The sequence below is a fragment of the Puma concolor genome, chromosome A2 (assembly GCF_028749965.1).
Source record: "Puma concolor isolate L17-30 chromosome A2, mPumCon1.1.hap2, whole genome shotgun sequence".
Classification (NCBI taxonomy): Eukaryota; Metazoa; Chordata; class Mammalia; order Carnivora; family Felidae; genus Puma; species Puma concolor.
The window spans coordinates 89,882,745-89,910,458 of record NC_141668.1 but is presented as its reverse complement, the minus strand read 5'-3'; the positions used below and the strand labels follow the sequence as shown (position 1 = coordinate 89,910,458).

Here is a 27,714-nt window from a genome sequence, read left to right as displayed (position 1 = left end):
TATCAATGCTGTATCTGATCTATAGAGCTGGGACTCAGTAGTAGGTTCCAGTCCCCATATCACTAATTACCCATGGTATCTAATATTAACCAGTCCCATGGCTCTCCCCCACCCACCCTCAAGTTTTGTCCATATTCCCTGCTAGATCCTGAAGGAAGAAAGGAATGCCAGGTTACATATGTGTCATTCTCAGGAATTTAGAAGGACTCTAGAAGAAAAGATAAAAGTATTGACTGGGGTCTTTAGTACAGTAGTTAATACCCTTTGCAGACCACCTTGTAATATTCATCAGCACCCAAAGTGAGACATTATTTTGGCTAAACATTTTTAATATGTTAAAGATTCTTAAGACTTAATATGTTAAAATTCTTAATACGTTAAAGATGCTTAATTTAAAATTTATTTTTGGAACTCTGAAATGTTTTTTTGTAAATCTCCAGCATGGTATAGGTGTTGTATTCTTTTTCACTGGGACTTTTAGAGTAAATAATTTCGAAACATATGCTGAAGTGCTTCAACATACTTGTTTGGGGTGACTGACCAGGGACTGATAATGTCATTCATCCTTTTATGATGTCTGTTTTCTCATCCATAAAATGAGGCATTGATCTCCAAAGTTTTCAGTACTGATGGATTAGCTCAGAATTTTATTTTATAGTCATTTTTATATTGAAACATTTTAGTTTTTAATAAGTTTGAAACATTTGGTTTTTATAGCCCCCACATAACTGAAAAACCTTCACAGTTTTAAGATACAGAAATAAAAAGTAAAATTTGGGAAAATGTAAATCCCAACCTGGGATTTGCATAATAATAGTTTTGCTGTTACAATTTTATGTTCTAGAGAAATAAGTTGTACAAGCCACAGGTTTATAGCAACTTTGTGAGGACTTTATGGGCCCAGAGCATGAAACCAGCAGCTTTAAATCCTTTGTTGCTGAACCACAAGTCGTAACTAATCATCTGGCTTTCAATAAGAAAATCTGTAATCTATATGCTTTTTAAAATCAACACAGGTTCACCACAGCACCATATCAATGTTGAAATAATTAACATCTCTTATTTGCCCATTTTAAGCAATATTTTATCAAATTGGTTTAAATCCCTGTAAATATGAGTCAAAAACTGTTTTTATTTCTCTAAGTAGATACCTAGCTTCGTAGGTACTTAAACATTTTGAGAACAGATTTATTCAGGCAATTTATAAAGTCTTTCTCAAAGCTCTCTATATATTGTGTATTTTATCAGTGTATTTATGTATGTATATGTGTTTTTATTGAGGTATAATTGACTACAACATTATCTTAGTCTCAGGTGTGGAACACAATGAATTGAGATTTGCATATATTGTGAAATCACTACAGTAAGTCTAGTTAACACTTTTCACCATACATAGGCATAATTTTTTTCTTGTGTATTTGTTTTATTCAATCTTCTATATGTATTTTTTTGGAGGTAATTGGGTTATTGTAGATTCGCATGTAATTGTGAGAAATAAAATGGAATCTCTTCTCCTGTGTGCCCTTTATTCAGTTTCCCCCCAAGGTAACATCTTATAGAATTATAGTACCACAACCAGGAGGTTGACATTGATACAATCCACTGATCTTATTCAAATGTCCCACTTTTACAAATATTTATTTTTGTGTATATCTGTGCATACTTGCTTACGTGAAATTTTATCCCATGTGTAGGTTTGTATATCCACCACCACAGTCAAGATACAGACCAGTGACATCACTCCAAAGACCCCTATTTTATAACCACACCTACCTCCTTCCTACCCCCTCTACCAATCCCTGGCAACCACTAATCTCCATCTCTAAAGTTCTATGAATTCAAGAATTTTTAGAAACAGAATCATATAGTATACTGTTTTGAGATTGGCTTTTTTCACTCAGCATAATTAACTCTTTTGAGATTCATCCAAGTTTTTGCATGTATCATAGTTCATTTTTTTTCTTCGTGCTGAGAGGTAGTCCATGATAGGGATGTACCACACTTTAACCATTCACTCATTGAGGGACATGTGGCCTCTTTTCCATTCTTTGTTTTGTTTTGTATAGTTTTGGTTTTGGCTATTACAAATAAAGCTACTGTGAACATTCATGTACAGGTTTTTGTATGAACATGCAATTCTCTGGGATAAATGCCCAGTGGTGCAATTGCTGATAATCTAATAATTGCATGTTTAGTTTTATAAGTGATATCAGTGTTTTACCACTTCCAGTGAAGCATGGTAACCTTACTTCCAGTTAGACCCCTTTTCTTTCTCCCTTTTAAAATATTACTGTCTTGAGTATCAGGTTGGTGGAATAATTTTTAATCAGAGATGATATAGAACACTCACAAGGAGATGGTCTATTTGATTTATCGTGTTTCTGCTCTTTCCATTGTTTTGTCTTATTTCTTGATGCCCAGGGTTCCTTCCTTTATCGTTTCCTTTTATTGTTTAAAGAACTTACTTTAACCATGATTTAAAGGCAGGTCTGCTAGTGACAGATTCTTTAGTTTTCCCTCATATGAGAAGCTCTTTATTTCCACTTTATTCATGAAGGATAGTTTTTTGAGACCTAGAACTCATAATTGCCAGTTTTGTGGTGGTAGGATTCCTGTTCCAGTCAGGGAAGAATAGACCTGCCTGGGTAGCTTTCTGTTCTGGATTGGGAATTACGGGATGCTAGGCCTGGGTTACTTTGTGCTTTTGGGTGGGGAGTCATAGGACTCCCTGCTTTTATATTGTTCCTCTAGTCCTGGGCCCATGAGCAGTCTGCGTTCCCCTTTGCACCTTTCAGAATCCTCCTTTGCTTGCTTCTTATTGTTTCCAGGGTGGATAGTTGTCCAGGGAAAGATAGTAAATATGAATCGATGCCATCTTGTCTGGACTAGAAGTTCTCCTGTATTTTTATTTTTTTATCTTTTCTTTCCAGCCCTACTTTCTAGGCTCTTTGTTAGTATTTGTTTATAAAGTATATTCAATGGTAGGGGCACCTGTATGGCTCAGTCAGTTAAGCATCTGACTTGTTTCGACTCAGGTCATGATCTCTTGGTTCATGGGTTCAAACCCCTTGTTAGTCTCTGCACTGACAGCATGGGACCTGCTTGGGATTCTCCCCTTCTCTGCCCCTCCCCTGCTTGTGCTAACTCACTCTCTCAAAATAAATAAACTTTAAAATATATATATATATTCAAAGGTAATTGCAAAGTTGAGTTGCATGAGAAGCCTACTGTAAATTAGTGCTAAGTTTTTTTTCAGTATCTTCAAATATATTTTACCATTATTATTTAGAAAGTTTATCTCCAATAAAGATTAAATTTTTCTAAGACATTAATTTTATTGACCGCAGTATATTTCAGTTTATTCTTCTTTGCTAGAAACAGAGCCTTACCCAGAATCACTTCCTGCATTTGGGGCGTTAACAATGGGAATGATTCTGACAACAGGATTGGTTGCTGCAGCAGATAGGAAAGACTCTGGTCCCATCTCTACTTTATGCATGCACGTGCATACACACAAAACTGAGACACTGTAATGCATCTGGTCCTGAGTGCCTTCACTGTCTAGAGACTTCTGCCATATTCCCACCAGCCATATCAAACCACAGGTATTAATGACAACCTGGAGGTACGATTTCACTATGTTGTCACGAGCATTTAAACTTGTGCAAGGAAGTAAATCAGTTTTTCTGTGGTCCTGTTTATCTTTGAGTGCACAGTACCTAGAGCAAGTCCTCAAGAGTTTTGTGAATATACAATTAGAAACAAATATTAGATAATTTTTAAGAATTGGCTAGTGGAGAGGAAGGTGGATATTCTTGAACTTTATGTATAGAAATAATTTTCCAAAGTTTCATGTGTTTTTTCCTACAAGTTTTCATTTAGGTATAAGTTCATATGTTTGAGATTCAAAATGTTCACCCCACAAGTTAATCTTTGTACATGATTTTTGTCAGTTTTACTCTAGTAATATTTTAATAAACTGGCAGAGTACTTTTAAATTGTTGGTACATTTGTACACTGCTTTATGTAATGTTCTCTTAAACTCTGTGTGTCTGTTCTTTTTGTTCATATGATAAGGTTACAGAATAAAAAATCTCTGAAATTAGTAATTTTTAATTTAAAAAATCACATCCTAATTTAATTGCTTCATTTTGGTTTTGGATTTTTTTGTGTATTAGTTTTTCCTGAATCCTACCTTCCCCTCCTCCCAAAGTTGAGCAGCCATCTTATTAATAGTTTGGAAATACCTTTTGACTGCTACATCTTAAAGTGATACTGTTTCCTTTGCACAATTTACATGATTATCCATGGAATTCTGGTAATGATTTTCAGGGGCTCTCTGGTTCAATTTACTGCCTTTGGAAATTTGTTGTAACTAATGTGATAAAAGTAATAACAGCATAGGCTATCCAAAAATATTCTTGAAATTCTAACTTAAATAGATTAAAGACAGATTTGTGTGTTTCTTTTGAAAAATGCATAAGAGTAATTTAGCATACAATTTGAGTTCAAGGATTAAGTATATGAGGGTATTTGAATCATAAGAAAGTAGAAGTTATAAGAAATATAAGGAGATGCCACTGGAAGAAAAAGGTAATTAATGTTTTTTTCTATTTTAAAAATACTAAAAAAACCTGTGTTTAATAATAAGGAAGATTAATGTGTGAGTTTCAATTGGCTATTACTAACCTACTTTAGCAAATGAATCCCTTACAGAAAAATAGAAAAGATTGAAGTTAATGAATGTATTTTGCCACAAGAAACTATGTTAACTCTTCTATATATCCATAAAATTTCAGGCCTACTTTCTCATCATGATTCCTACCTGCTTCCAAAATAGGAAGGATAACAAGTTTGTCTTGATGTTCAGTAATACTTACCCCATCCCTTCATAGTAAAGATCTCAAGTAACTCATCTCATAAGAGATACGAGCACGCAGGGCCTGCATGTTCTCATTATTAAGTGAACCTTTCTTTAAAAATTTTTTTTTTCAACGTTTATTTATTTTTGGGACAGAGAGAGACAGAGCATGAACGGGGGAGGGGCAGAGAGAGAGGGAGACACAGAATCGGAAACAGGCTCCAGGTTCTGAGCCATCAGCCCAGAGCCTGACGCGGGGCTCGAACTCATGGACCGCGAGATCGTGACCTGGCTGAAGTCGGACGCTTAACCTACTGCGCCACCCAGGCGCCCCAAGTGAACCTTTCTTTAAACTGCCTTTAAAATCAGGTTTTATTTGTGTTGCTATACCTTCATGTTTCTTTTTAGTGTTTGATGTATCTCATTCTGTCCTTTGACTTTTCACTTTTCCATATTCTTCTGTTTTAGAGGTATCTCTCCCAAACAGTAGATAGTTGGATTTATTTTTTTCAATCAGTCAGTCTTTGTTTTTTATTTGCAGCAGTTAGCTTACTTATGATTACTAATGTAATTTTGTTTATATCTATGATTTTATACTTTCTATTTCACCTACCTATTTTTGTTTCTTATTTTCTTTTGGATTATTTTTATAATTCAGTTTTTCCTCTTTACTGATGTAGAAGCACATACTCTTGTTTTTATTCTCTTAGTTGTTATTCTAAAAATTATAACATACTTATTGAAGTCAAAATTTAGTAAGTACTTTTACTTTTCTCAGATACCATGGGACCCTTAGAACATTTTAACTTCATTTTTGATACTCCCAATTTACATATTACTGGTATTGTGCACTTTACTCTTATTTTTGTTAATTAATTAATTACTTCTCATGTTTATATATTTTGAGAGAGAGCATGAGCAGGGAAGGGAGCAGAGAGAGAGGGAGAGAGAGAATCCCACACGGGTTCTGCACTGTCAGCACAGAGCCCAGCTCAGGTCCTGATCACATGAACTGCAAGTTCGTGACCTGAGCCAAAATCAAGAAGTGGACACTCAACTGACTGAGCCACCCAGAAGCCCTGATCTTATTTTTCTCCCCACAATGCATTATTATCATTTCTGCAGGCAAATTCATTTAGATTTACCATCATATTTTCTGTTCTCTTTATTCTTCATTCCCTCTTGCATTTCAGACCTTTTGATGGGATCACTTCCCTTCACCTGGAGGTATGTTTTAGGAATTTCGTTAAGTAGGGATCTTTTGGTAGTAAACATTTGGTTCTGTTTGGAACTGTGTTTAATTCATCTTCAATATTAAAACATTTTTTTTTCTGGGTGTACAGTTCTGAGTTATTTTCCACCATGTATTGAAGATACCTTTTCACTGTTGTATGGTTTTCATCGTTCTTAAGAAATCTGTAGGTCCAACTGCCACTTGTTGGAAGATACTGTGTTTTCTTCTCTAGCTATTTTTTTTAAGTTTATTTCTTTTGAGAGAGAGAAAGAAGGCAAGAGAGAGAGAGAGAGAGAGAGAGAGAGAGAGAGAGAGAGAGAGAGAGAGAGAATCCCAAGCGTGAGGGGCTCAGTCTCATAAACTGTGAGATCATGACCTGAGCCAAAATCAAGAGTCAGATGCTCAACTTACTGAGCCACCCAGGCGCCCCTTCTTTTCTAGTGAACTCCTCTTATCTTCTGTGTGCTACACTTTCACGATGATGCATCTAGGTGTGGATTTGTTTTGATTTCTCCTTCTTTGGATTTATTTAACTCTTTAATTCTGTGCTTTAGTGTTTTATCATCTCCTCAAATGAATTTCCATCCATTATCTCTTCAGATACTATTTGTGCCCCTTTTTGTCCAACTCTGTTTTCCTTCTAGATCTTTGATTAGGGGTATGGCCTTTGTCTTCTCTATTTTTTAACCTCTTTCATATTTTCCCTCTTTGTATCTCTTTAGTCTGCATTTTGGGTAGTTTCTTCAGAACTGTTCTCACATTCCTTAATTTTCTCTACATCTGGCCATATAATTTTTAATTGGTTATGTTTTTAATCTGCAGGTAATTTTAAATTTTATGTTTTCTAAACAAGTTAAGCATGGTATATTTCTCAGTAAGCTATGGGAAATTCAGTGTTTTTAAGTAATAGTGTGTTTTAACTAAATGAATGGGCTGTTAGAAAATAAACTCATTTAATTTGAAGTTGAAAAATAATGCTGATAGGTAGTAACAATATAAATAATACCTCATATTACTGAATACTGTGTCCCAGGCCCTGTGCTAAGTGCTTTACACATGGCCTCATTTGATCGGCACATCACTATTTCACACATTTTTAACAACCAATTTAATTTTAATCATTTTTGTTTCAATGAACTTAATTCCTAAACTAGGTAAGTGGACACTCTTATCTTTTGTAAAAATGTTGAATGACATGATTTGTTTTTTTACCTTTCATTAACCTTATTCATATGCATATAAAATATTACTAAGAAAATCATAACTGAACTGTGATCACAGCTAAGAGAGCTAATGTCTAATGAGTTGCATTAGACTGTTACCTCATCCAGTGAGGATATAAGGAAAAGTAAAACTGATTCAAGGCAGAAAGCACTACATGCTTTTCAGAGGTTTTGGAGTTGTAGTTAGGAAACCTAAATCCTAGCCATTTGAGTTTCTGGTACCATCCAGTCATTATCACTTTGGGCAAGTAAGTGAGCATCTCGACTTCCACATTGGTTAAATCAGTCATCTGAACCTAACAGTTTTCTGATGCAGGGGTTGGCAGACGTTTTCAGTAAAGAGCCACATTGTAAATATTTTAGGTTTTGCAGGCAAGGAGGCAAAATGGAGGCTATATCATGTAGGTACTTATGCATGAGAGAAGACTTTTATCTCATTCCATCTTGTTTGCTTGGCGTGAGGTCAGTACATTTTGTGGGTATGTTTTGTGTTCACTTGCCATCGACTGGAGACATTTTGAGGACAAAGAGAGAAGAGGCCTGGCAGCCTGGACAGGCAGGGTGACAACTGTGGTCAGTTCCATTCTTTGTCACAGTGACATTCAGGTCCCTGTGCACTCTTCTTTCCTCCTGGAGAACCCATTTGTCTCAACAAATGTCAAGGGATTGCTTAATATACAGACCGTATCCTGTGATTTCCAGAAACCACCCCCCCCCCGAAAAAAAAACCCCAAATTTAAAAATACTGGAAAAACTTCATGAGTTGGAAATTAAAGAAGAATTCTGGGGTGCCTGTGTGGCTCATTTGGTTAAGCGTATGACTCTTGGTTTTGGCTCAGGTCATGATCTCACAAATGCTGACAGTGCCGAGCCTGCTTGGGATTCTTCTCTCCAACTCCCCCTCTCTGTCTTTCTCTCAATAAAATAAAATAAGCATTAAAAAAAAAAAGAATTCTAAAATAGCTTTGGAGCTAAAGAAGAAATCAAAACAAATTAGAATTGGAGTATATAACTACTTTCAAGATAGTAGAACAAACAATAGAACAGAAGAGTATTATAATTTAGTGCAATAAAAGACAAGAAAGACACAGAAGAACAAATAGAAGGGTAGACATAGGCTGCCTGGATGGCTCTTTCGGTTAAGCGTGACTTCGGCTCAGGTCATGATCTCACGGTTTGTGAATTCAAGCCCCGCATTGCGCTTGCTGCTCTCAGCACAGATCCTGCTTTGGATCTTCTGTCCCCATCTCTCCCTCCCCCGCTTGTGCTCGCTCTCTTAAAAATAAATAAAACATTTAAAAAGTTAAAAAAATTTTTGAAAAGAAAAAAGAAAAGACATACAGTGGTAGAAAAATTTTAGAACATCATTACAATAAAGGCAAATGGAGCAAAGTAAAGATTGTCAGACTGGCTATAAAAAAAATTGCACTACATGTTGTTTACATGAGAACTATCTAAAACTAAGAAAATTAAAAAATTGCAGGGCGCCTGGGTGGCTCAGTTGGTTAAGTATACAGTTTTTGATTTCAGCTTAGGTCATGATCTCATGGTTTGTGAGTTTGAGCCCTGCATCCGGCTCCGCACTGTCAGAAGGATTCTCCTTCTCTCCCTTTCTCTCTGCCCCTCCTCTGCTCACGTTCTGTCTCTCAAAATAAATAAACTTTAAAGAAAAAGAAAATAACAAATTTGAAAGGAAGATGGTGTAAAAGGAAAACATTATCACCTAAAAGAATGTTGATATAGGTTATATTAATATTAGATATTAATATTATTAGATATTGATATAGGTTATATTAATATTAGAAAAAAATACATTGTAGGTCAAAGGCGTTACTGAAGAAAGCGAGCATTAGATAATAATGAAAAGGTTTAATTTGCCAACAAAACAGTGATTTTTAAGTGTATGCATTTAGTAACAGGTTCAAAAACATAGGGCAAAAATTAACAACTACAAAAAGGACAAACTCCTCAAAATGGGAGAATTTTAATTCCTTTTGTAAATTTTGGTAGATGAAATAGATAAAAAATGGAGTATGTAAGATTTCAGCCATGTAAATAAGCTTGATCTAATAGACTTGTAAAGCAGTGTATAACAGCTGCAGAATGCAGAACTCTTTCAACACAGAGAACATTGATAAAAAAGATTTCAAGACTTAACCTAATTTGTGATACTGAATTAGAAATTAAAGTCTTAACTTTTTGAGTGCAGAGCTTCATATTTGGATATATTAACACAAAGTGTTTTTCTAATTAGCAAAAATTTTTCGTATTTGCTAAATATAGAATTTTCTGTATGTAAAATACTGTGGTATCTACCATCTGTTCATTTTTTAATTTGCTAATAAAGCAATGACAGCTGACTGAACACTGCCTAACACTTTTCTCCTAAAAATTGTAATGGGAGGAGACTCCAGTCTGTATGGTATAGTAGGATGAGCAGGGACTCTAGATTTGAATTCTTGCTAAGCTGCCCACCAGCTCTAGGATCTGGGGCAAGTTACTTACCACCTCTAAGGCTCATCACTAAGTGAGTGTAACAGTGTCCACCTTCTAAGGTTATGAGGAATAAATGAGATACTGTGTATAGAATACTTGGTACCAAGCAAATCATTACTGCTATTACTGTTTTTAATCACTCATGGAATGTTTACCAAGCATCTGTAAAGTTTTAGTCTCAAATTAAGTATTTTTAATTCCTAAGACTTGTCACTAGGTATTACAGGTTTTAAAAAACTCTTATCCCTTCAATTGCCATGAAGCAAGTCTCCAAATCTTTTCTTGTTGCCATTGCTGATCTCTTCTCCTATTGTCCAGGAGATGAGGAGAAGAAATAGGGAGAAGAGAATGGGCTGCTCAAAGAATTTCACCTCTTGAATCAGCTTTCTTTCTTGGATTTTATCATACTTAATACTTTTGTTGGCCTTCCAAATGTGACATTGTCTTATATTTTGATTTGACCTGTCAGAACGCATTTTTGTTTCCACCAGCACTAATCCTTCTGGTATTTTTCTGACTACCCAATTGGTGATCAGTTTTAAAGTAAGACTAAGCCTAGGCCTGAAGGATGTATTTATCTCTCATTTAACCAGCTACCGCACTCTAAAAAAGGCCCACATCCATATTGTAACTGCTCAATTCTCAAGGCAGTACAGATTTGATATTCTGAGATATTAAGATAGAAACCCCATAAAATTCTGAGTAGAGAAAGAATGTGCTTTATTAGTATATTTTAAAGGTTAGCAATTGTGTGAGTCATTAATGAAACAAAGCTGTCTCTAATGGAATCCTTAAAGCTTCTTGTTAGTTTAACCAGGACTTTAAGTATATGTACAAATATCTGTATACAAATTCAAAGTTATATTCTTTGCAGATTTTCTTATGAATTCAGTTATATATCTTTACCACAGGAGCTGTAAAATGTTTTAGAAATGAGGTCATCATGTAATCCCATTAAAACATCTCATAAAAATGTTTTCTTATTTTTAGATTACCTCTCTAGTGACCCTTCAGCTATTAACCCTGGTTGGTCACGACGATCAGCTTGATGGACCAAAATACAAATGCACTGTATCTCTAGATTTCATCAGAGCTATTGCTAGGTAAGCATAGAATCATCATTAATGTAAAATGTCTTGAATTATGTAAATGATACACTAAATATAAAAATTAATGTTCTTCCTAATGTAATGTCATTAGTCATTTAAGCAAGAGAAGATCATTTAAGTGCCAAGAATGAAAAAGTTTCACTGTACGATGAACCCTCTTATCAAATTTACAAATGACACGAAATTGGGAAAATTAGCTAATATATTAGATGGCAAAAAGGAAGATTCTGAGAGACCTTACCAGACTGGAATAATGGTCTCATAGCAGCAATGTAGGATTTAATGGACAATTGACTCCAAAAAAACCTCAAATGTACTAAAACAGGGTGGGAGAGACCTGGCTTAAGTCCTGAGCATTTTAGCTGGTGTCTCATTCAAGGGAGGTAATAGGTCTCCTGTGCATTGCCATAAGCAGAACAAATCTGTTGTGCTGTCCTGTGCTTGGCGTTTTAAGAGGGGCTTTGACAAGTGGGAGGTGCCGGTGTTTCGGGGAGAGGGCAGGAGGAGAGTGGTGGAGTGAGACACCATGTCTCATCCCTAAGGGATGAGAGAAAAGCCTTAGGAAAGATTTGGTAACCGTCTCAAGTATTTCGCGGCCTTTCATGTACAAATGGATGAAACTAATTATGAGTACTTCTAGAATTTTAGAAGTTCTAGGGAAGAAAGTATGTCTGTCAAAACGAGAGCTTCTCAGTGGCATCTAACGCTGTGGACCACTCTCTTTTTTAAAACTCTGTTTTCTTAGAGCCCATGATTCCAGTCTTCTGGTTTTCCTCTTTATTCTTTGGTTGTGTTTTCTAAGGCTTTTTTGCCAGTTTTTCCTTTCCACCTGACCTTTAAATCTAGCTGGTCCTTGAGGCTAGGCTCTTTTCTCTTTTCATATTGTACTTCTTCCTTAAGCAATTTTAGCTATACCCATGACTTAACCATCTCTATATTAATAACTCCCCAGTTTTTAAAGGCCAGACCTTTTTTCTGATATTCTTGACCTTTATTGGATGTTTCTCAGCTCTATCAATATATTTCCAAAACTGAACTCAGGAATTCTAACCTCTGTTTCTGCCTACCAACAAAAAGGAATGTTCCAGCTTTCCTCCAGGATTCCCTATTTCAGTGGTTAGCACTGTAGTCTGCTACATGGTGCTGGCCTGAGACCTGGGAGTCATTCTTGACTTTTCTCTCTCCCACACTCCCAGCATCCAAGCATTAGTCCTATTGATTACCAAGTCCCTCCTATATATCTCAGATTCATTCACATATACTATTTGTTACCTCTCTAGACCAAGCCACCATCATCTTTTCTCTAGTAGCCTCCTAATTGGTCTTCTGTCTACTCTTATCCCCTTAGAATTTGTTGTCCACACTATAGCCAGAATGATCTTATAAAAATATAATGTCATCCTCCTACTTAAAAGTCTTCAACGTATCTTTTTGAATTAGTGTTTTTGTTTTCTTTGGATAAATACTGCATAGTGCAATTAGTGGATCATATAGTATTTCTATTTTTAATTTTTTGAGGAACCCCTGTATTGTTTTCCATAGTGGCCGCACCAATTTACCTTCCTACCAACAATGTTTGAGGATTCCCTTTTCTCCAAATCCTTGTCAACACTTGTTACTTGTATTTTTGATACTAGCCGTTCTGACCAGTGTGAGGTGATACCTCATTGTGGTTTTGATTTGCGTTTCTCTGATGATTAGTTGAGCATCTTTTCACGTGTCTGTTGGCCATCTACGTGTCTTCTTTGGAAAAGTGTTCAGATCCTCTGCTCATTTTTAAATCTCTTTTAATCTTTCTAGAAAAATCCATCTTTTAATTCTCTGCCTACTTTTTAATTGGATTGGATATTTTTTTGGTGTTGAATGATGTAAGTTCTTTATATATTTTGGATATTAATTCCTTATGAAAAAATCTAATTAGAAAAGATATATGCACCACTATGCTTATTGCAGCATTATTTTCAATAGCCAGGGTATGGAGGCAGCCCAAGTGTCCATCAATAGATGAATGGATAAAGATGTGGTACATATATGCAATGTGATATTACTCAGTCATAAAAAAAGACGAGTTCTTGCCATTTGCAATAAGATGGATGGATCTAGAGAGTATAATGCTAAGTGAAATAAGTTAGGCAGAGAAAGACAAATACCATATAATTTTACTTATGTGTGGAATCTAAAAAAGAAACACTTTAAACAAATTTTTTTAATGTTTATTTTTGAGAGAGAGAGAGACAGATTGCAAATGGGGGAAGGGCAGAGAGAGAGGGAGATACAGAATCCAAAGCAGGCTCCAGGCTCCAAGCTATCAGTACAGAACCCGATGTGGGGCTTGAACCTACAAACTGCGAGATCAAGACCCGAGCCCAAGTCAGATGCTTAACCAACTGAGCCACCCAGGCATCCCTAAAAAACAAACTCTTAAATACAGACAACAAATAGGTGGTGGCCAGAGGGGAAGTGGGAAGGGGATGAAGAAGTAAAAGCTTCTAGTTACAAAGTAAATAATTCATGGAGATGAAAAATAACAGGAAATATAGTCAATAAGATGGCAGTAATGTTTGGTGACGGATGGTGACCTCACTTGTGTGAGCACTGAGTTACGTATAGAATTGTTGAATCAATATGTCTCGTACTCCTGAAACTAATATAACATTGTACATCAATTATACTTAAAAAAAAAAGTCTTCAATAATTTCCCATGACTCTTAGGATAAAAAAAAAAAAAAAACAGGAATTTTTAAAGTAGCCTACAAGACCCCAAGTGATCTGGCCCCTGCCACATCACTTTGTTGCCCAGGCCACATCTAGTACAAACACTACTCTTGGTATTTGCACTTTAACCCAGCTGGCTTTTTTTTTAATTCTTCATATTCACCATTCTGCTTCCCATCTTTGCAAATGCAGCACTTTCCAACTCCTCCACTCCTTTATCTAGCTAACTGCAGCTTAACCTTTAATGTCATTTTAAATGAAAGTGTTCTTAAACCACCATCATCCCACCCCCCCCCCCATCACACTATACAGGTAAACTGGTCTCATTCTTTTCTTCTGTTACTTATCATAGTTTTAATTAAGTAATTAATTCAATAATTAGATTTTATTTCTTTCTACCATGTAAGTCCACAAAGCTCAAAGCAGAGACTGTATGTCAATCGCTGCCTTACCTCAAACTTAAACACGATGCTTTAAAGTTAGTATGTGTGAAATATATAAATAGTACATATTTTCCTATAATGATTAGCAGTAAAACTTCTGATGAAAAGGAACCATTGTGGGCTTGTGTTTGGGGGAAGCAACAAGAAGGGGGCTAAAGAGACCGTTTCATTCCAAACTGAGGTATGGTGGAGATAAGAGATCGCAAGGATAGTTACCAAAGAAGAGGTAGGTGTGTCTGTTGCTGACACCTGTGGTAGAGAATGAATTATTAGATCAGAGGACACAACCTAAATGTTCAAAACAAGAGAATGGATCGCTAATTTATTGTATGTTCTTATTTTTGAAAAGTACTGTGCAGGTATTAAAAATCATACTTTTGAAGTTTGGTAAAAACATAAAAGTACTCTTGATACAGGCTTAAGTATCCATTATATATGGAGTGTATAACTCCATTATGTATGGAGTTATACACAAGAAAAGTAGGAAAACCTAAAGGAAGAGAGTAATGGTCAAAACTGGCAATTGCTGCCAGGAAATCAAACATCTGTTTTAATGATAAAACAGTCATTTGTAACTTTATTGGGAACACTTACAGGACTACAGTGGGTTAGAAGTCAGAGATTATAGTATTTAGAAGAAAATTGATGCAGCAAATAGAATGCTTTTAATTCATTTGTTCATTTAACATTTATTATGTTGCCCATTATAATCACTGTGCTAGGCTTTGGGGGATATAGCAACAAGTATAACAGATACAACCTATCCTCATTAGCCTGTATTCCAGTTTATTTTTGTTTGTTTTTTGTTTTTTTGTTAGAGAGGATTTTTATCTACTGAAGGGGTTGTGAAGTTGTGAGAGGGGTGTTATTATTTAAATATTTGAATATATTTAAATGCTTATGGGAAAGGGGTGATAGAGGAGAATCAATGATACGAGAGACAGAGATTAAAGCCTCAAGTCCTTGAAATGGTTTATCAACATGGCATTTAGAAACGAGTTGAAAGAAATAGCTCTGGATGAGCTGGATGAGGGAACTCTTCTTGCATTATAACATGAAGAAAAAGTGGATTCAGATGGAGCTGAGTTTGGAATTTGGTGGCAAGAAGTTGAGGGTATTCTTGTGTTGTCTTTTTTGCCTGTAAAGAAGGAGGCAAATTTGAGACCAAGGACAAAGTAATAGCAGTCTGAGAGGAACATGGGTATTTGAAATAACTGCTGTGGGGAATGGAAGAAAGTGCTACCAGGAAAAGCAACTTGCTGGGAGTATTGAGGGCCTATTTAAGGTTCCTGACCTTGAATTTACAGTGGTACCAGTCTGTGAAACTTGTGATCCTCTCCAGTAGTATTCCATATGTCCCTGGTACTGGGACAGCAAAGGGACATTATTGAAATCACAGAGGATTGGGGTTTTGCCAGGTGAATTTGGTGGATGCTAGCAAGTGAGTACTTAAAGTAAAATAACCATGGAGTCTGAGCTAGGAAGGGAAGGAAGGAAGTGAAGCCAGTAGAGGGCCAGTAGTTCAGTGCCTAGAATGTAAGACTCATGAAGTATTTGTAGATCAGGAGAAAGTGAAGGGGCTTGTGACCTGTTTCAAGGTGTTCCAGATAGCTTAAAGAAAGAGCTTGGGGATCAGAGGATAGAATGCCTGAATTTATGTTTTTAGAGGTGGAATATTTCTGAGTGTGGTCATAAGAGTAGAAAAGAATGTCATTGGGGTGCCTGGGTGGCTCAGTCGGTTCAGTGTCCAACTTCGGCTCAGGTCATGATCTCACAGTTCCTGAGTTCGAACCCTGCATTGGACTCTGTGCTGACCACTCAGAGCCTGGACCTTGCTTTGGATTCTGTGTCTCCCTCTCTCTCTGCCCCTCCCCAGATCGCGTTCTGTCTCTCTCAAAAATAAACAGGTATTGGGGCACCTGGGTGGCGCAGTCGGTTAAGCGTCCGACTTCAACCAGGTCACGGTCTCACGGTCTGTGAGTTCGAGCCCCGCGTCGGGCTCTGGGCTGATGGCTCCGAGCCTGGAGCCTGTTTCCGATTCTGTGTCTCCCTCTCTCTCTGCCCCTCCCCCGTTCATGCTCTGTCTCTCTCTGTCCCAAAAATAAATAAACGTTGAAAAAAAAAAAATTAAAAAAAAAAAAACAGGTATTAAAAAATGTTTTGTTTTTTTTTAAAAAGAAAATGCCATTGAAGGTAAGTAAGACAGGTGTGCAGTGAAGTCACTAAGGCTGATACAGATCTTGGGATGGAGAGGAGGACTGAACTGGGTGCTATAGTTTTCAGTGACTAAGATAGTGGAAGGGCGATACAAGGTGGTGAGTGGAATGATCTGAGTCTCAGAGGAGCAGAGCTTTTGGTACCAGGACACCAACCCTACCGAACAGGACATTGGAAAGAACTGAAGAAGAGGCAAGGTCCTTCAGGGGGAGCCAGATTTAAACCCAGAAGAGAAAAAACATACATGGGAGAGACAGAAGACATAGAGAACTTTATTGACCAAGGAACAGTGAGAAAGTTTGGACAGAGAAGCAGTTGGAGGCTTTAAAGAAGTACAAAATATGGAGGTAGTATATGGGCAAAGACAGCTGATGAGAAGCTTATTAATTATTGTCCTTAGGATGTTCTTAATGTGAATGGTAGTTTTAAGTTTCTTTCTTACATAGTCCTTGGGAAGACAATACAAGATAACAAGATTGAAACTTAAAGTTGTCTGGTTGCAAGTTATCAGAAGAACCAAACTAAGAAATCAAACTGCCCACAAAAGTAAAAGGAAATAAAATAGCATCCCATGAGAAAAAAACATATTTCAGGGTAGTAAAAGAATCAACAAAGTGAAATAAAAGGATAAAGGGAAAATTAAATCTTTAGACATATGCCATGTAACTAACGTGTATTAGAATATTCTGAGTTCTGATTTAAGAATTAATACTCCTAGAAAAAAAAGAGGACAACTAAGAAACAGGCTCTTAACCATAGAAAACAAACTGATGGGTACCAAAGGGGAGAAGGCGGAAGAGATGGGAGAAATAGCGATGGGGATTAAGGAGGGCACTTGTGTTGAGCACTGAGTGTTGTGTGTAAGTGTTGAATCACCGAAAACTAATATTATACTCTATGTTAACTAACTGGAATTTAAATAAAAACTTGGAAAAAAAGGAATTGATTACCCCTAGGCAAATTGTCACTAACATATTGTCATAAACATATTATTTATGTTTATCCTGTTTTTTTCTGTATGCTTACTTTAGAAAATAATTCATTTCTGGGGTGCCTGGGTGGCTCAGTTGGTTGAGCGTCTGACTTCAGTTCAGGTCATGATCTCACAGTTGGTGAGTTTGAGCCCCGCGTCGGGCTCACTACTGTCAGCCTGTCATCCTCTCTTTGCCCCTCCCCTGTTTACTCTCTCTCTCTCTCTCTCTTTCTCTCTCAAAAAATAAATAAAAAACACTTAAAAAATAAAAAAGAGCAAGTATCTCTTGTACCTGTACAAAAACTATCCAAAATCTTAAAATCATATTTATATGAATTTGATTTATGTAAATTTCATGGCATCTGAAGCCATGAAAAGCCAGAGAAAGTATGTATAAAGTACATAACACTCTTTGTAAGTTAAAGCATTCTTTACAGCAAATTGTGTCTCCAAGTCCTGTAATCTTTGGAACGTGTGACCTAAGTTTTGATGTCCTTGTAGTTATTCTTTCAAATTCTGCCACTAGAATAAGGTATGTGGGGTCAGTAACCAAGTCACCTGTTTACATTGGAGGATGGAGAGATGATGGAGAAAGACATTTATACATCTTGGGCGTTAAGTGTTTCTTTTTCCTTCTAAGACTAAACATTTTTTTAAATGTTTATTTTGAGAGAGCGTGAGCAAGGGAGGGGCAGGGAGAGAGGAGACAGAGAATCCCAAGCAGGCTCGCACTGTCAGTGCAGAGCCCGATGTGGGACACAATCTCATCAACTGTGAGATCATGACCTGAGTCAAAATCAAGAGTCAAATCGAAATCAAGTGAATTAACTGACTGAGCCACCAGGCTCAATAAATGTGTCTTAAAGGTGATCTTATATATTCAATTCCTGAGTAATTTACTGCCTTGAAAAAGTCCAAAAATCTTAAGGGTGTCATTCAGTTTGCTTGAGTACTTCCCAGTGACAAAGCAAAGAAATGGGCTATAGTGAAGCTTTTATAAATGGATACAGTCAGGTAGTGTAGTGTTTTTAAGTCAGTCCATTCGTTCTAGCAAAGAAAACGTTTCCACAAATGATGCTAAAGTTATACAACTAGATTGAGTAAAATAAAGGAGTCCTGCCACTAACGAATCACTGTATTTCATTTGTTTGCGTTTTCTTCTGGTCCTAGTCCATTATACAGATGCTTGTCCTGAGCGGTCAGTGCTGAGTTGCAATTCTGTCCTCCTTTTCCCTCTTAGTGTTTGTAGGTATGTCTTCATATTGGTTGTTTTGTATGACAGTCCCACATTTTATCACATAATACCCTCTAATCCTGTAGTTTTAAATTTTAAATGTTTTAATCTTGGCTTCTTCTAAATTTCGTTTCCCACTCAATGTCAAAAAACCCAAAAGCCCAAAACAATAAAACTTAACATTAAATCCACTTTACCTTGTCACTTTAGGTTTGTAACATTAAGACTCAAAGTTACTGTGGGGATAGATGCCTGGAGAAATGAACAATTCCCCTTCCCTTTTTGCCTATGGTTTGAAATAGCCTTTTATATCTGTTTCCTTCTAAGATCCTCTAAAAAGGATCTGATTTTTGACCAGCATGATTTATATATATTTTTTGACAGTTTTGTCCAACTGGAAGTTTGTACTTTTTGTCATTTGGGGGGGAAAAAAAGGTTAGCGTTACGCTGTTGCCAGTAAATTTGGGAAGTCCTGGAATTGAGCAGAAGAAAAACATAAAAATAATATAGAGTATGATATAATATCCATACAATTTGTGTTTTTATGCCTGAGATTTTTTTAAAAATTTTAGTAACTACTTTTAGTTGTTTAATTACTGCTAATGATAACAGGATTGTCCTGGCATTGTTTTTATACCATTTGGAAAGGTTTAGTATTCTTCAGAGGAACTATTGTCATGAAACAATTAAGGTATTCTTTGGTCCTACATTAGGTGCCACAATAGCCATAGCGTCTCATTTGAGCTATTTTTAAATGTGTTTTCATAAGCAGCATTCGCAGTTCCCCATTCAAAATTTCCAACAACATTTGATATGTCAGTCATTTGCTTAGAAACTTTTTTAGAAAGTGTATTACAAAATGATAGACAAAAACATTAATTGATGATGGTTTAATAAATAAGAGCATATAATTACTGAATCTTTAAAAGGCTGTTCTCACATGGATGATTATTTTTGCAGAATTGAATACTTTAAAGCTTTAATTTTATACTTATTGCTAGATCATTATATCTAATTATTTTGACCATTTATTCAAATAATAAACCTCCAAGTCTGAATATTTATGGTGAAGAATGAGTTTGGAGAAAGGAAAATAATTATATGTCTCTGTCCCTCTGCTATTTTATTCTGCCTGCCATCAGAGTACAAAAATATACATTCACATCGTCTGTTTGTTGTACCATATTCTTGGATCATACAGATTTAGTTACAATACGCACGCAGGTCACCCAGTGTTGAAAGACTGAAAAGAATGAAAACTACAAATGAGGACAGATCAGCTATGCATTATGTAATGATAAAACAGGTGTTTTGGAAGATAAACAGTGTTCAGAAGCAGAGAAGATTTAAATACTTTTGCATCTCTAATTACTTTATTCTGGTTTTTAGACAAAGAAGATAGCTTTCAAATGAAATCTAAACTTTCTGTAGGATAATTGAAATAAAGAATGTTGGATAGTTCTAACTTTGTTCCCTTTTTTTTTTTTTTTTTCCCCAGAAAAGCAAACTTTATGCATGGGTCGGGGTGGTGGGGGGGAGGGTTGTTGGGGTGCAGAAAGGACAGTTTTTAAAGAAACCTTGTTCCTTGTGACGTTTTATAAAATGAATACCATTCCTATCGTGGTGCTTTTCATAGCACTATAGGATTGGTTAGCGTTAGTTGTGAATAATTTTGCATGTGCTTCCCAGAATCGTACATAACAAAGCTGAGCAGTCTAGGGGGTGAGGATACTAACATATATTATCTATTTTTGTTTATAGGACGGTGAACTTTGACATAATAAAATACTTGTATGATTTCTTGTGAAAACAAGCTTCAAAGCCATATGGACACTGTGACAATGACTAAGCCAAGCTGTGTTCATCCAACTACTTAGCTGGCCAGGGAGAGGAGTTCTTTGGCTCTATTGGATTTGTCCAGACAGGTGCTGGCCCAGCATGGAATCTGATGAAAATACTCTGATTGGTCTGGGTGGATGTGAGCAGAAGACTATTTACCAGGGACCCTGGAGTATTTGGAAGCAACGTGTTAATTATAAACAGCAGGGTTTGAGCACAATCTGTTCTACTCTTAATGATGTTATCTTAACACTGAAATTGCCTGAAACCCATTTACTTAGGACTACATTTTGCTCTGTGAACTATCCCCTGCGCTTTGAACGTGCCAGCAGCCCTTGTATATAAGCCCAGTCTTTTCACTTCCTCTCCACAGGAGCCTCTGCAGTTGCTTGCCAAAGCAGATTTTCCTAAGGCCACCGTTTTAAAAGATCATAGTTGCAAAATATAATAAATAGAAGGTTTTTTTTTTTTTTTTTTAATCCAAGCTTGTATATGCTTAGCCGTCACCCTGATTTTCTTAAAAGGCCCAAGGTAGTTTGATCAGATATAGGCCAACTTTCCATCCCCAAGCCTGCTTGATAACTGCAGTCTGCTTGTGTGGGGTTTTTCTGGTCACTCTTGCAATTAACCACCCAACCTAGCTTTTTAATCTGTGTTTTCTTTCTTAAATCACTGGACTTTAAGAGTTCCACAATAAAAGTTTTTCCTGTTATATCAGTTATGAACCTTGGGTCTGATTTTTTTTTGTCGGTTCATATTTTGAAGAAGCTTTCTGTTAGCAGTTGAATACTTGAAAATTGTTCTGAGCAGATATAAAGTGCTTGATTACAGAGCCCAGTTTACATTTCAAGGGCATTTTATTCTTTCCTTCCTTTTTTGAAGAAAAATTCTCAAAATAGTCACTGCCAGATAGGAAACCTCTTCATGTGGTTACTGCCTGCCACTTTCTGGATCAAAGAAAGCAAGCAGTTCTGTTCTTGCATTTGTTTGGAGGTAATAAGAGGGAGAGAAGGAATGGACTTCCTGTTTGCCTCCCAAAGGATAACATCCACCTTACCTGAGATTTCCCACAGAAGGTGGTGAAATTTTGTGTTGCGGAAGATGTTTGGAGAAACCAGGACCAGGGGAGAGCCATGTGCATTGCAACTTCAGGCTTAGGTTTCCTGCACAAAGAAATCCATGTATCATTGAAGTAGAAATCAGCTTGGGTAGCTGATTCAAGGAGGAGCAGTGGTGGGAGTTTTCAGCCCCTCATAGTTTACTGTAAAGTGGCAGGCCTGCAATACAGTCTTCTTGGATAGGCTGGGCCCAATCTGCATTTCGAGGGAAGAATTCTGGAATGTCAGAGGGAGAAGAAATTATCAAATAGGGAACTGCCGTGAAGGACGGAAAGGAGGCAGAATACACTTAGAGGAATGTAAGTGACTCTGCCTCCTCCTCACTGCTGGCCACCTGTCCCGCAGCACCTTGCCTCTCCGGTACCTGCCCCACACAGTGCTACCAGCCCCACAGGAGGCTTCCCTGAAGAAGACCTTGTAACCAGAGTTTCCCTGCTCCTGACTGGACCATAAGACCTTCTCTGTTTATAATTCAGTTTCTAATGGCTTGCTAAATGACTCACTAACTAATTTGATTAATTTATTTAAATGAAGGCTAACAGAGCTTAATATGGATATTAGCATTTTAACAAGGGTCATCCGCAAATGAATTGTGTAATTGGTTGATAGGAATCTCCAATTACAGGAAGGAGTCTAATGATGAGAATTAGGCTGGCTGGTGGGCCAGATATTTCCATGAAGAAAGGAGGTGCTCTGAGAATGGGAATCGGTGCAGCCACTGTGGAAAACAATGTGGAGTTTCCTCAACAAATTAAAAATAGAACCAGCATATGATCCAGCAATTCTACTTCTGAGTATTAATCTGAAGAAAATGAAAAATAATTTGAAAAGATCTATGCACCCCAATGTTCACTGCAGCGTTGTTTAAAATAGCCAGGATATGGAACAACCTAAGTGTCTATCGACGGATGAATGGATAAAGAAGACGTGGTACATACATGTGATGGAGTACTACTTTGTCATAAAAAGGATGAAATCTTGTTATTGCAGCTATGCAGATGGACCTTGAGGGTGTTATGCTAAGTGAAAAAAGTTACAGCAAGACAAATACTCTATGATTTTTTTATATGTGAAATGAAAACTAAAATGAAACTGAACTCCTAGATACAGAGAGCAGACTGGCGGCCAGATGGGAAGGGCATTGGTGGGGGCGGGGGGTTGTGAAATGGGTGAAGGGAGTCAAGAAGTACAAACTTCCAGTTGTTAAATAAATAAGTCATGGAGATAAAATGTACAGTATGGCAACTGCAGTCAATAACCTTGTGTTGCATATTTGAAACTTGCTAAGAGAGTAAATCGTAAAAGTTCTCATCACAAAAAATACAACTTTTTTCAACCCTAATTTTAATATACACTATAAACATCTTAATTTCTAACGCCAAATATAAAACATACAAAATATACTGTTGAAATTTATCAGGAAATCACTTTGTTATGTAACTAAAATAATGTTCTGTTGCATTATTTGTAGAAAGAGGAGGTATTTAAATTATGCTCAGCATTTATTCTGCCAAGATCTAAAAATGATTAGGTGGTAGAAGGAGAAAGTTACCACGCTGTAGGTTTTTAGAGTTTTAATACATGGATGACCATACATTTGAAAAGTGTTTTCTTTGAATGGCTGTGACCCAGGTATACCTTGTTAGGTGGAGATCTTAGGCCCTCTTCCCTCTTGCTTTCAAGTTAGTTTTCAGTCCATGAACCAGTCTTCATTGCAGAAGCAAATTGCTTTTCAATAGCTCTGGAAGGGATTCTGATCCAACAAGCTTATTCTCATTAAGCCCTAAGGTTAGAAGGGGGTTGGCTCTAGGATAGCAGTTAAGAGTTGGGGCTCTGGAGTCTGACCACTTTGGATCAAATACCAGCTGTGTTTCTACAAGCTGTGTGACCTTAGGCAAGTTGTTGAATTTGCCTGTGCCTCTGTTTTCTTACGTGTACAGTGGAGGGCAGAATTTACCTCCTGGGAGAGTTTGGAGGATTAAATAAGTTGATACAGCTGAGCCAGTAATTCTCAACTGAGAACAGTTTTTCCCCACCATGGAATATTTAGTAATTTCTGGAAATATTTTTAGTTGTTATACTCTGGAATGCATGGAGGGAAGAGGGATGGAGTGCTGCTAAACATCTTACATGCATGTCCCGCACAGAATTACCTGGCTCATGATGTCCGTAGTGCTGAGGTTGGGAAACTCTGATCTAAGTAAGGTACCTGGCATAGTAAGTGCTCAGTAAATGTTGGCTATTGCTATCATAAAATATTTGTGGCCTAGAAAAGAAGTAAATGAAGGAATATAGAAACAGTCCAACTAAAAAGGAAAGAGGTACTCTTCCCTAACCATACCTAAGGAAAATAACTCTTGTTGGAAATTTTGGAATTACTCAAATGGACACAATATCTTGGATTTTTATTTTTTTAATTGGAGGATTTATAAGCTGGGCTCTAGTTCACACACAGATTTCATTACTTATTTTTCAGGATTTTATTGAATGGTGGAAAGCATGAGCTCAGTGATCGAATCAGAGAGCAAGTGACATACACTTTTCCTTCAAGGTGTGATGGTTGAGCAATTAGTGGTGTACCTCCAATGGATTTAGTTAACTGACAACCGTTTAGTGTAATTAAGGTCTGGAGCTTGGAAAGCTCCAGTGTAAGAAGCAACCTCTTTAGTCTCTCCAAGGCGTGCACTCCTGCGTATACTGTGCAAAGAAAAGTAATGCATCAAGTCCAGGAATAGTGCATCCCTTATCTCATCAAGTACTAAGTCTCTAAAATAGTTGAAATGCAGCAGCTGCCCCCAGGTGTGCAGTTAGGGCTGTCATGGTGTCCTCTAGTGTTAGATGAACACTCACACTGTTGTGTATCATAATTGGTTGCATTTTATGCCTTCAGCCATGAACAGAGACTTGGAAGTAATTAGCCCAGAGGTTGATGTTATTCGGCTTCCTCCCCTACATTTTGAAAGCTTCATCTGCTACAAAGTGGGACTGTCTATCATATGTAAATTGTTTTGATAATTTTGTATGTAATTTCAGTCTGCTGACACATTTTGCTTTCAAAAATGCTTAGTAGAGCTCAAAGAAATCTTTCCTATCAAGATACCAACATTTCACTCAAATTTGCTATTAAATGGCCTGAATACACAGTTAGTGTTCATTTTCCAGCAGTGACACATTCATGAAGCACAGTATGAGAAGTAGAAATTTGGTAGAGCAGAGAAAATTATAATCAATTCATTCATTTAACTGCATGTTGATGCACAATAATGATGGGAATTTTAGAAGGCATTCAACTGTTTGAGTAAATAGTGGTAGCTTTGGCATGAGCAGAGTCTGGATTTTAGAGATAGTGAAGGTTTGCCTGGGTTTTGGATGAACCACAAACTATTTCACTGGTCTTTGAAGAGGCTGAGAGTCTAATGACATTTCCCATACGAATATTCAATATTCATCCAAAAAATATCAAGTACCGGCTGTGTGCCAGGCACTGTGTTGGGTGTACAAGGTACCAAAGTGGTCGAAGGAGTCAGATGTCTGGCCTGGACAACAAGTGCTCTCAGCATCGGTAGGGCCATTCCATGAGAGAGGAAATCTTGGGAGAAGGACTATATCTGTGGGATGAGGAAGATCATGAGTTCAATTTTGAACATGTTGCCACTGGAGTGCTTAGGTGGAAGTGTGACGTAGGTGGTTGTATCAAAGTTAGGGATCTGAGTACAGCCAAGTATAAATGTAGACTTTGTCAGAATAGGGCTATACAGTGAGTTAGAGGTCTTAGTTCTTAAAGTCGTGTCCCTGACATGGCGAGGAAGAAACCATCTGGAAATGAGTTAAAAGAAAATATGTAGAAGGTGGCCATAACTATTGCTCTTCAATTTGCCACAGAGCTGCAGTTAATTTTATTTTATTTTTCAAATGAGAATTCTTCACTGTTAATATACACCACATTCCTTCCAGTATATGAAGCAGCAGCGAGAGAAATGGGCTAAGTTCCATTTAGTATCTGGTCCCAAAAGGAAAAATCAGACACCCTTAGAGTCTTATTTCTGTGGAGAACGTTAGTTCAAAACACATGATTTCATCACTTTTGGCCGACTTTCATAGTAATAGGGGCACTGCTGTGGCTCACCCTGGAATTTCAGAGCCCTTTTAGGTTCACTTCCTCTGGGTTGGAGCGTCCAGCCATCCTAGCTCCTGGGACTCATCCAGCTGGAAATGAAGAGTGCCTCGGAGGAACTGAGATGTACCAACCCCATAGACATCTAGGAGGAAGGAAGCTGAAAGAGAAACCCCTGCTACTTTCTACCTCAGTCTTTTGTTAGTTGAACAACATTGACTAACTGAAGCCTGTCATCGAGTGGATGAAAAGACATGAGAAAGAGCCACGTGTCTCAAGAGATAAAACAGGCAGCTGCTACAAATACCTCTGAATGTAAAAACAATAAGCCGAAGTGACCTACAGAGAAAGGAATAAGTAGATATGAGTAATTGCGTTGGTTTTTATTGTGATATTTTAACGGAAAGTTATATGGGAGAAGTGAAACGTATCAATAAAAAAGAAATTGTATGATACCACTAGAATAGGAGGGACATGAAAGGAGCCCCCAGCTTAGTTACAAATAAAACTTTGGAACCGTTGAATGGAAGTCAGTACTGTCCACAGCTCCATGCTCCATGCAGCATGGGCTGGTTGCCATAATTCCTTTCATTATCAAAGGTATGGGTTAAACAAGAAAGAAATTAAGAAGGAGAGGATGTGAAAAGACCTCCACCCCAAAGAGAAAATGCTCTAGAACATGTTTTTCATAATGCTACTTTATATTATTAAAGTATCAGTCTTTATTATAAAAGTAACACAAGTTTACTGCACAAATTGGAGACAGTCATGAAGAAGTAAAAATTGCCAGTTAGCAACGTTCAGAGATGGTCTCTGTAAGTAAATGTGTGGCATTTTTACTTCTGGTTGCTATATTCTTATAATTTAAAGAAAACCCCTCAATGTGTCTTTTATCCTAGGAAAGAAAGGACAGGTTAGGTGGAGACCAGTGGTGCATACAACAGCCTGTGAAATATGGTTGGTAGGAGTTAAGATTGGAGCTTCTCCAAAAATGTTTAGAATGACAACATTATATATATTTAATACACACAGAGTAGTTGAAATTGAAACCGCATCAACATCATGAAAAGTGGTTGCATCAAAAACCAGTTCTTAAATGTGTGTGGCCAGTATGTCTCTTTTGATAGACCTCCTTATTTAAAAAAGCTTATCATGATAATAAAATGGGAGAAAGAACAAAAGAAACTCTAAAGAGAAGGAAGACAAAAGGAATTGAAGGATGGGAGGAGGAGGGCAGCGAAATAGATACGAACTTGTAGAAATATGAACCATAAATGGCACAGAAATGGGATGTTCCAGTTAACCTACGGCTGGATAACAAACCACCCCAGACTTCATGGCCTAAAAACATCAGTCATTTGTTTTGCTCATGGATCTGCGGTTTGGGCAGGGCTCGGCTCCACACTGTGTCTCCTGGGGCAACTTGAGCGGAGTCGCAATCACCTGAAGGCTGGCTCACTGATGTCTGGAGATGATGCTGGCTGGTGGCTTTCACCTGGAACGTCCACACGTGGTCCCTCTGTGCACTCTCTCCACTTCCTGACGGCATCGCTTTTGCAGCATTGTGATTAAGGCCTGCTTATATTTATTTATTATTATTTTTTCAATATATGAAATTTATTGTCAAAATGGTTTCCATACAACACCCAGTGCTCATCCCAAAAGGTGCCCTCTTCAATACCCATCACCCACCCTCCCCTCCCTCCCACCCCCCATCAACCCTCAGTTTGTTCTCAGTTTTTAAGAGGCTCTTATGCTTTAGCTCTCTCCCACTCTAACCTCTTTTTTGTTTTCCTTCCCCTCCCCCATGGGTTTCTGTCAAGTTTCTCAGGATCCACATAAGAGTGAAAACATATGGTATCAGTCTTTCTCTGTATGGCTTATTTCACTTAGCATCACACTCTCCAGTTCCATCCACGTTGCTACAAAAGGCCATATTTCGTTCTTTCTCATTGCCCTGTAGTACTCCATTGTGTATATAAACCACAATTTCTTTATCCATTCATCAGTTGATGGACATTTAGGCTCTTTTCATAATTTGGCTATTGTTGAGAGTGCTGCTATAAACATTGGGGTACAAGTGCCCCTATGCATCAGTACTCCTGTATCCCTTGGGTAAATTCCTAGCAGTGCTATTG

General features: G+C 37.3%; 1 protein-coding gene across 3 annotated transcripts in view; it reads left to right on the top strand.

Annotated features, from left to right (window-relative positions):
* Positions 1 to 27,714, top strand: part of ORC5 (origin recognition complex subunit 5) — a 147,389-nt gene that overhangs the window by 60,969 nt on the left and 58,706 nt on the right. The window contains exons 13-14 of one of the 3 annotated variants that reach the window (XM_025929583.2): positions 10,805 to 10,917; positions 20,267 to 21,061. In XM_025929583.2, the coding sequence (XP_025785368.1) occupies positions 10,805 to 10,917; positions 20,267 to 20,312 (159 nt within the window). In that variant the 3' untranslated portion in view covers positions 20,313 to 21,061. Of the gene's footprint in view, positions 1 to 10,804; positions 10,918 to 20,266; positions 21,062 to 27,714 lie in introns of those variants that run through there. The other 2 variants (XM_086696881.1, XM_086696882.1) reach the window with 2 other exon arrangements.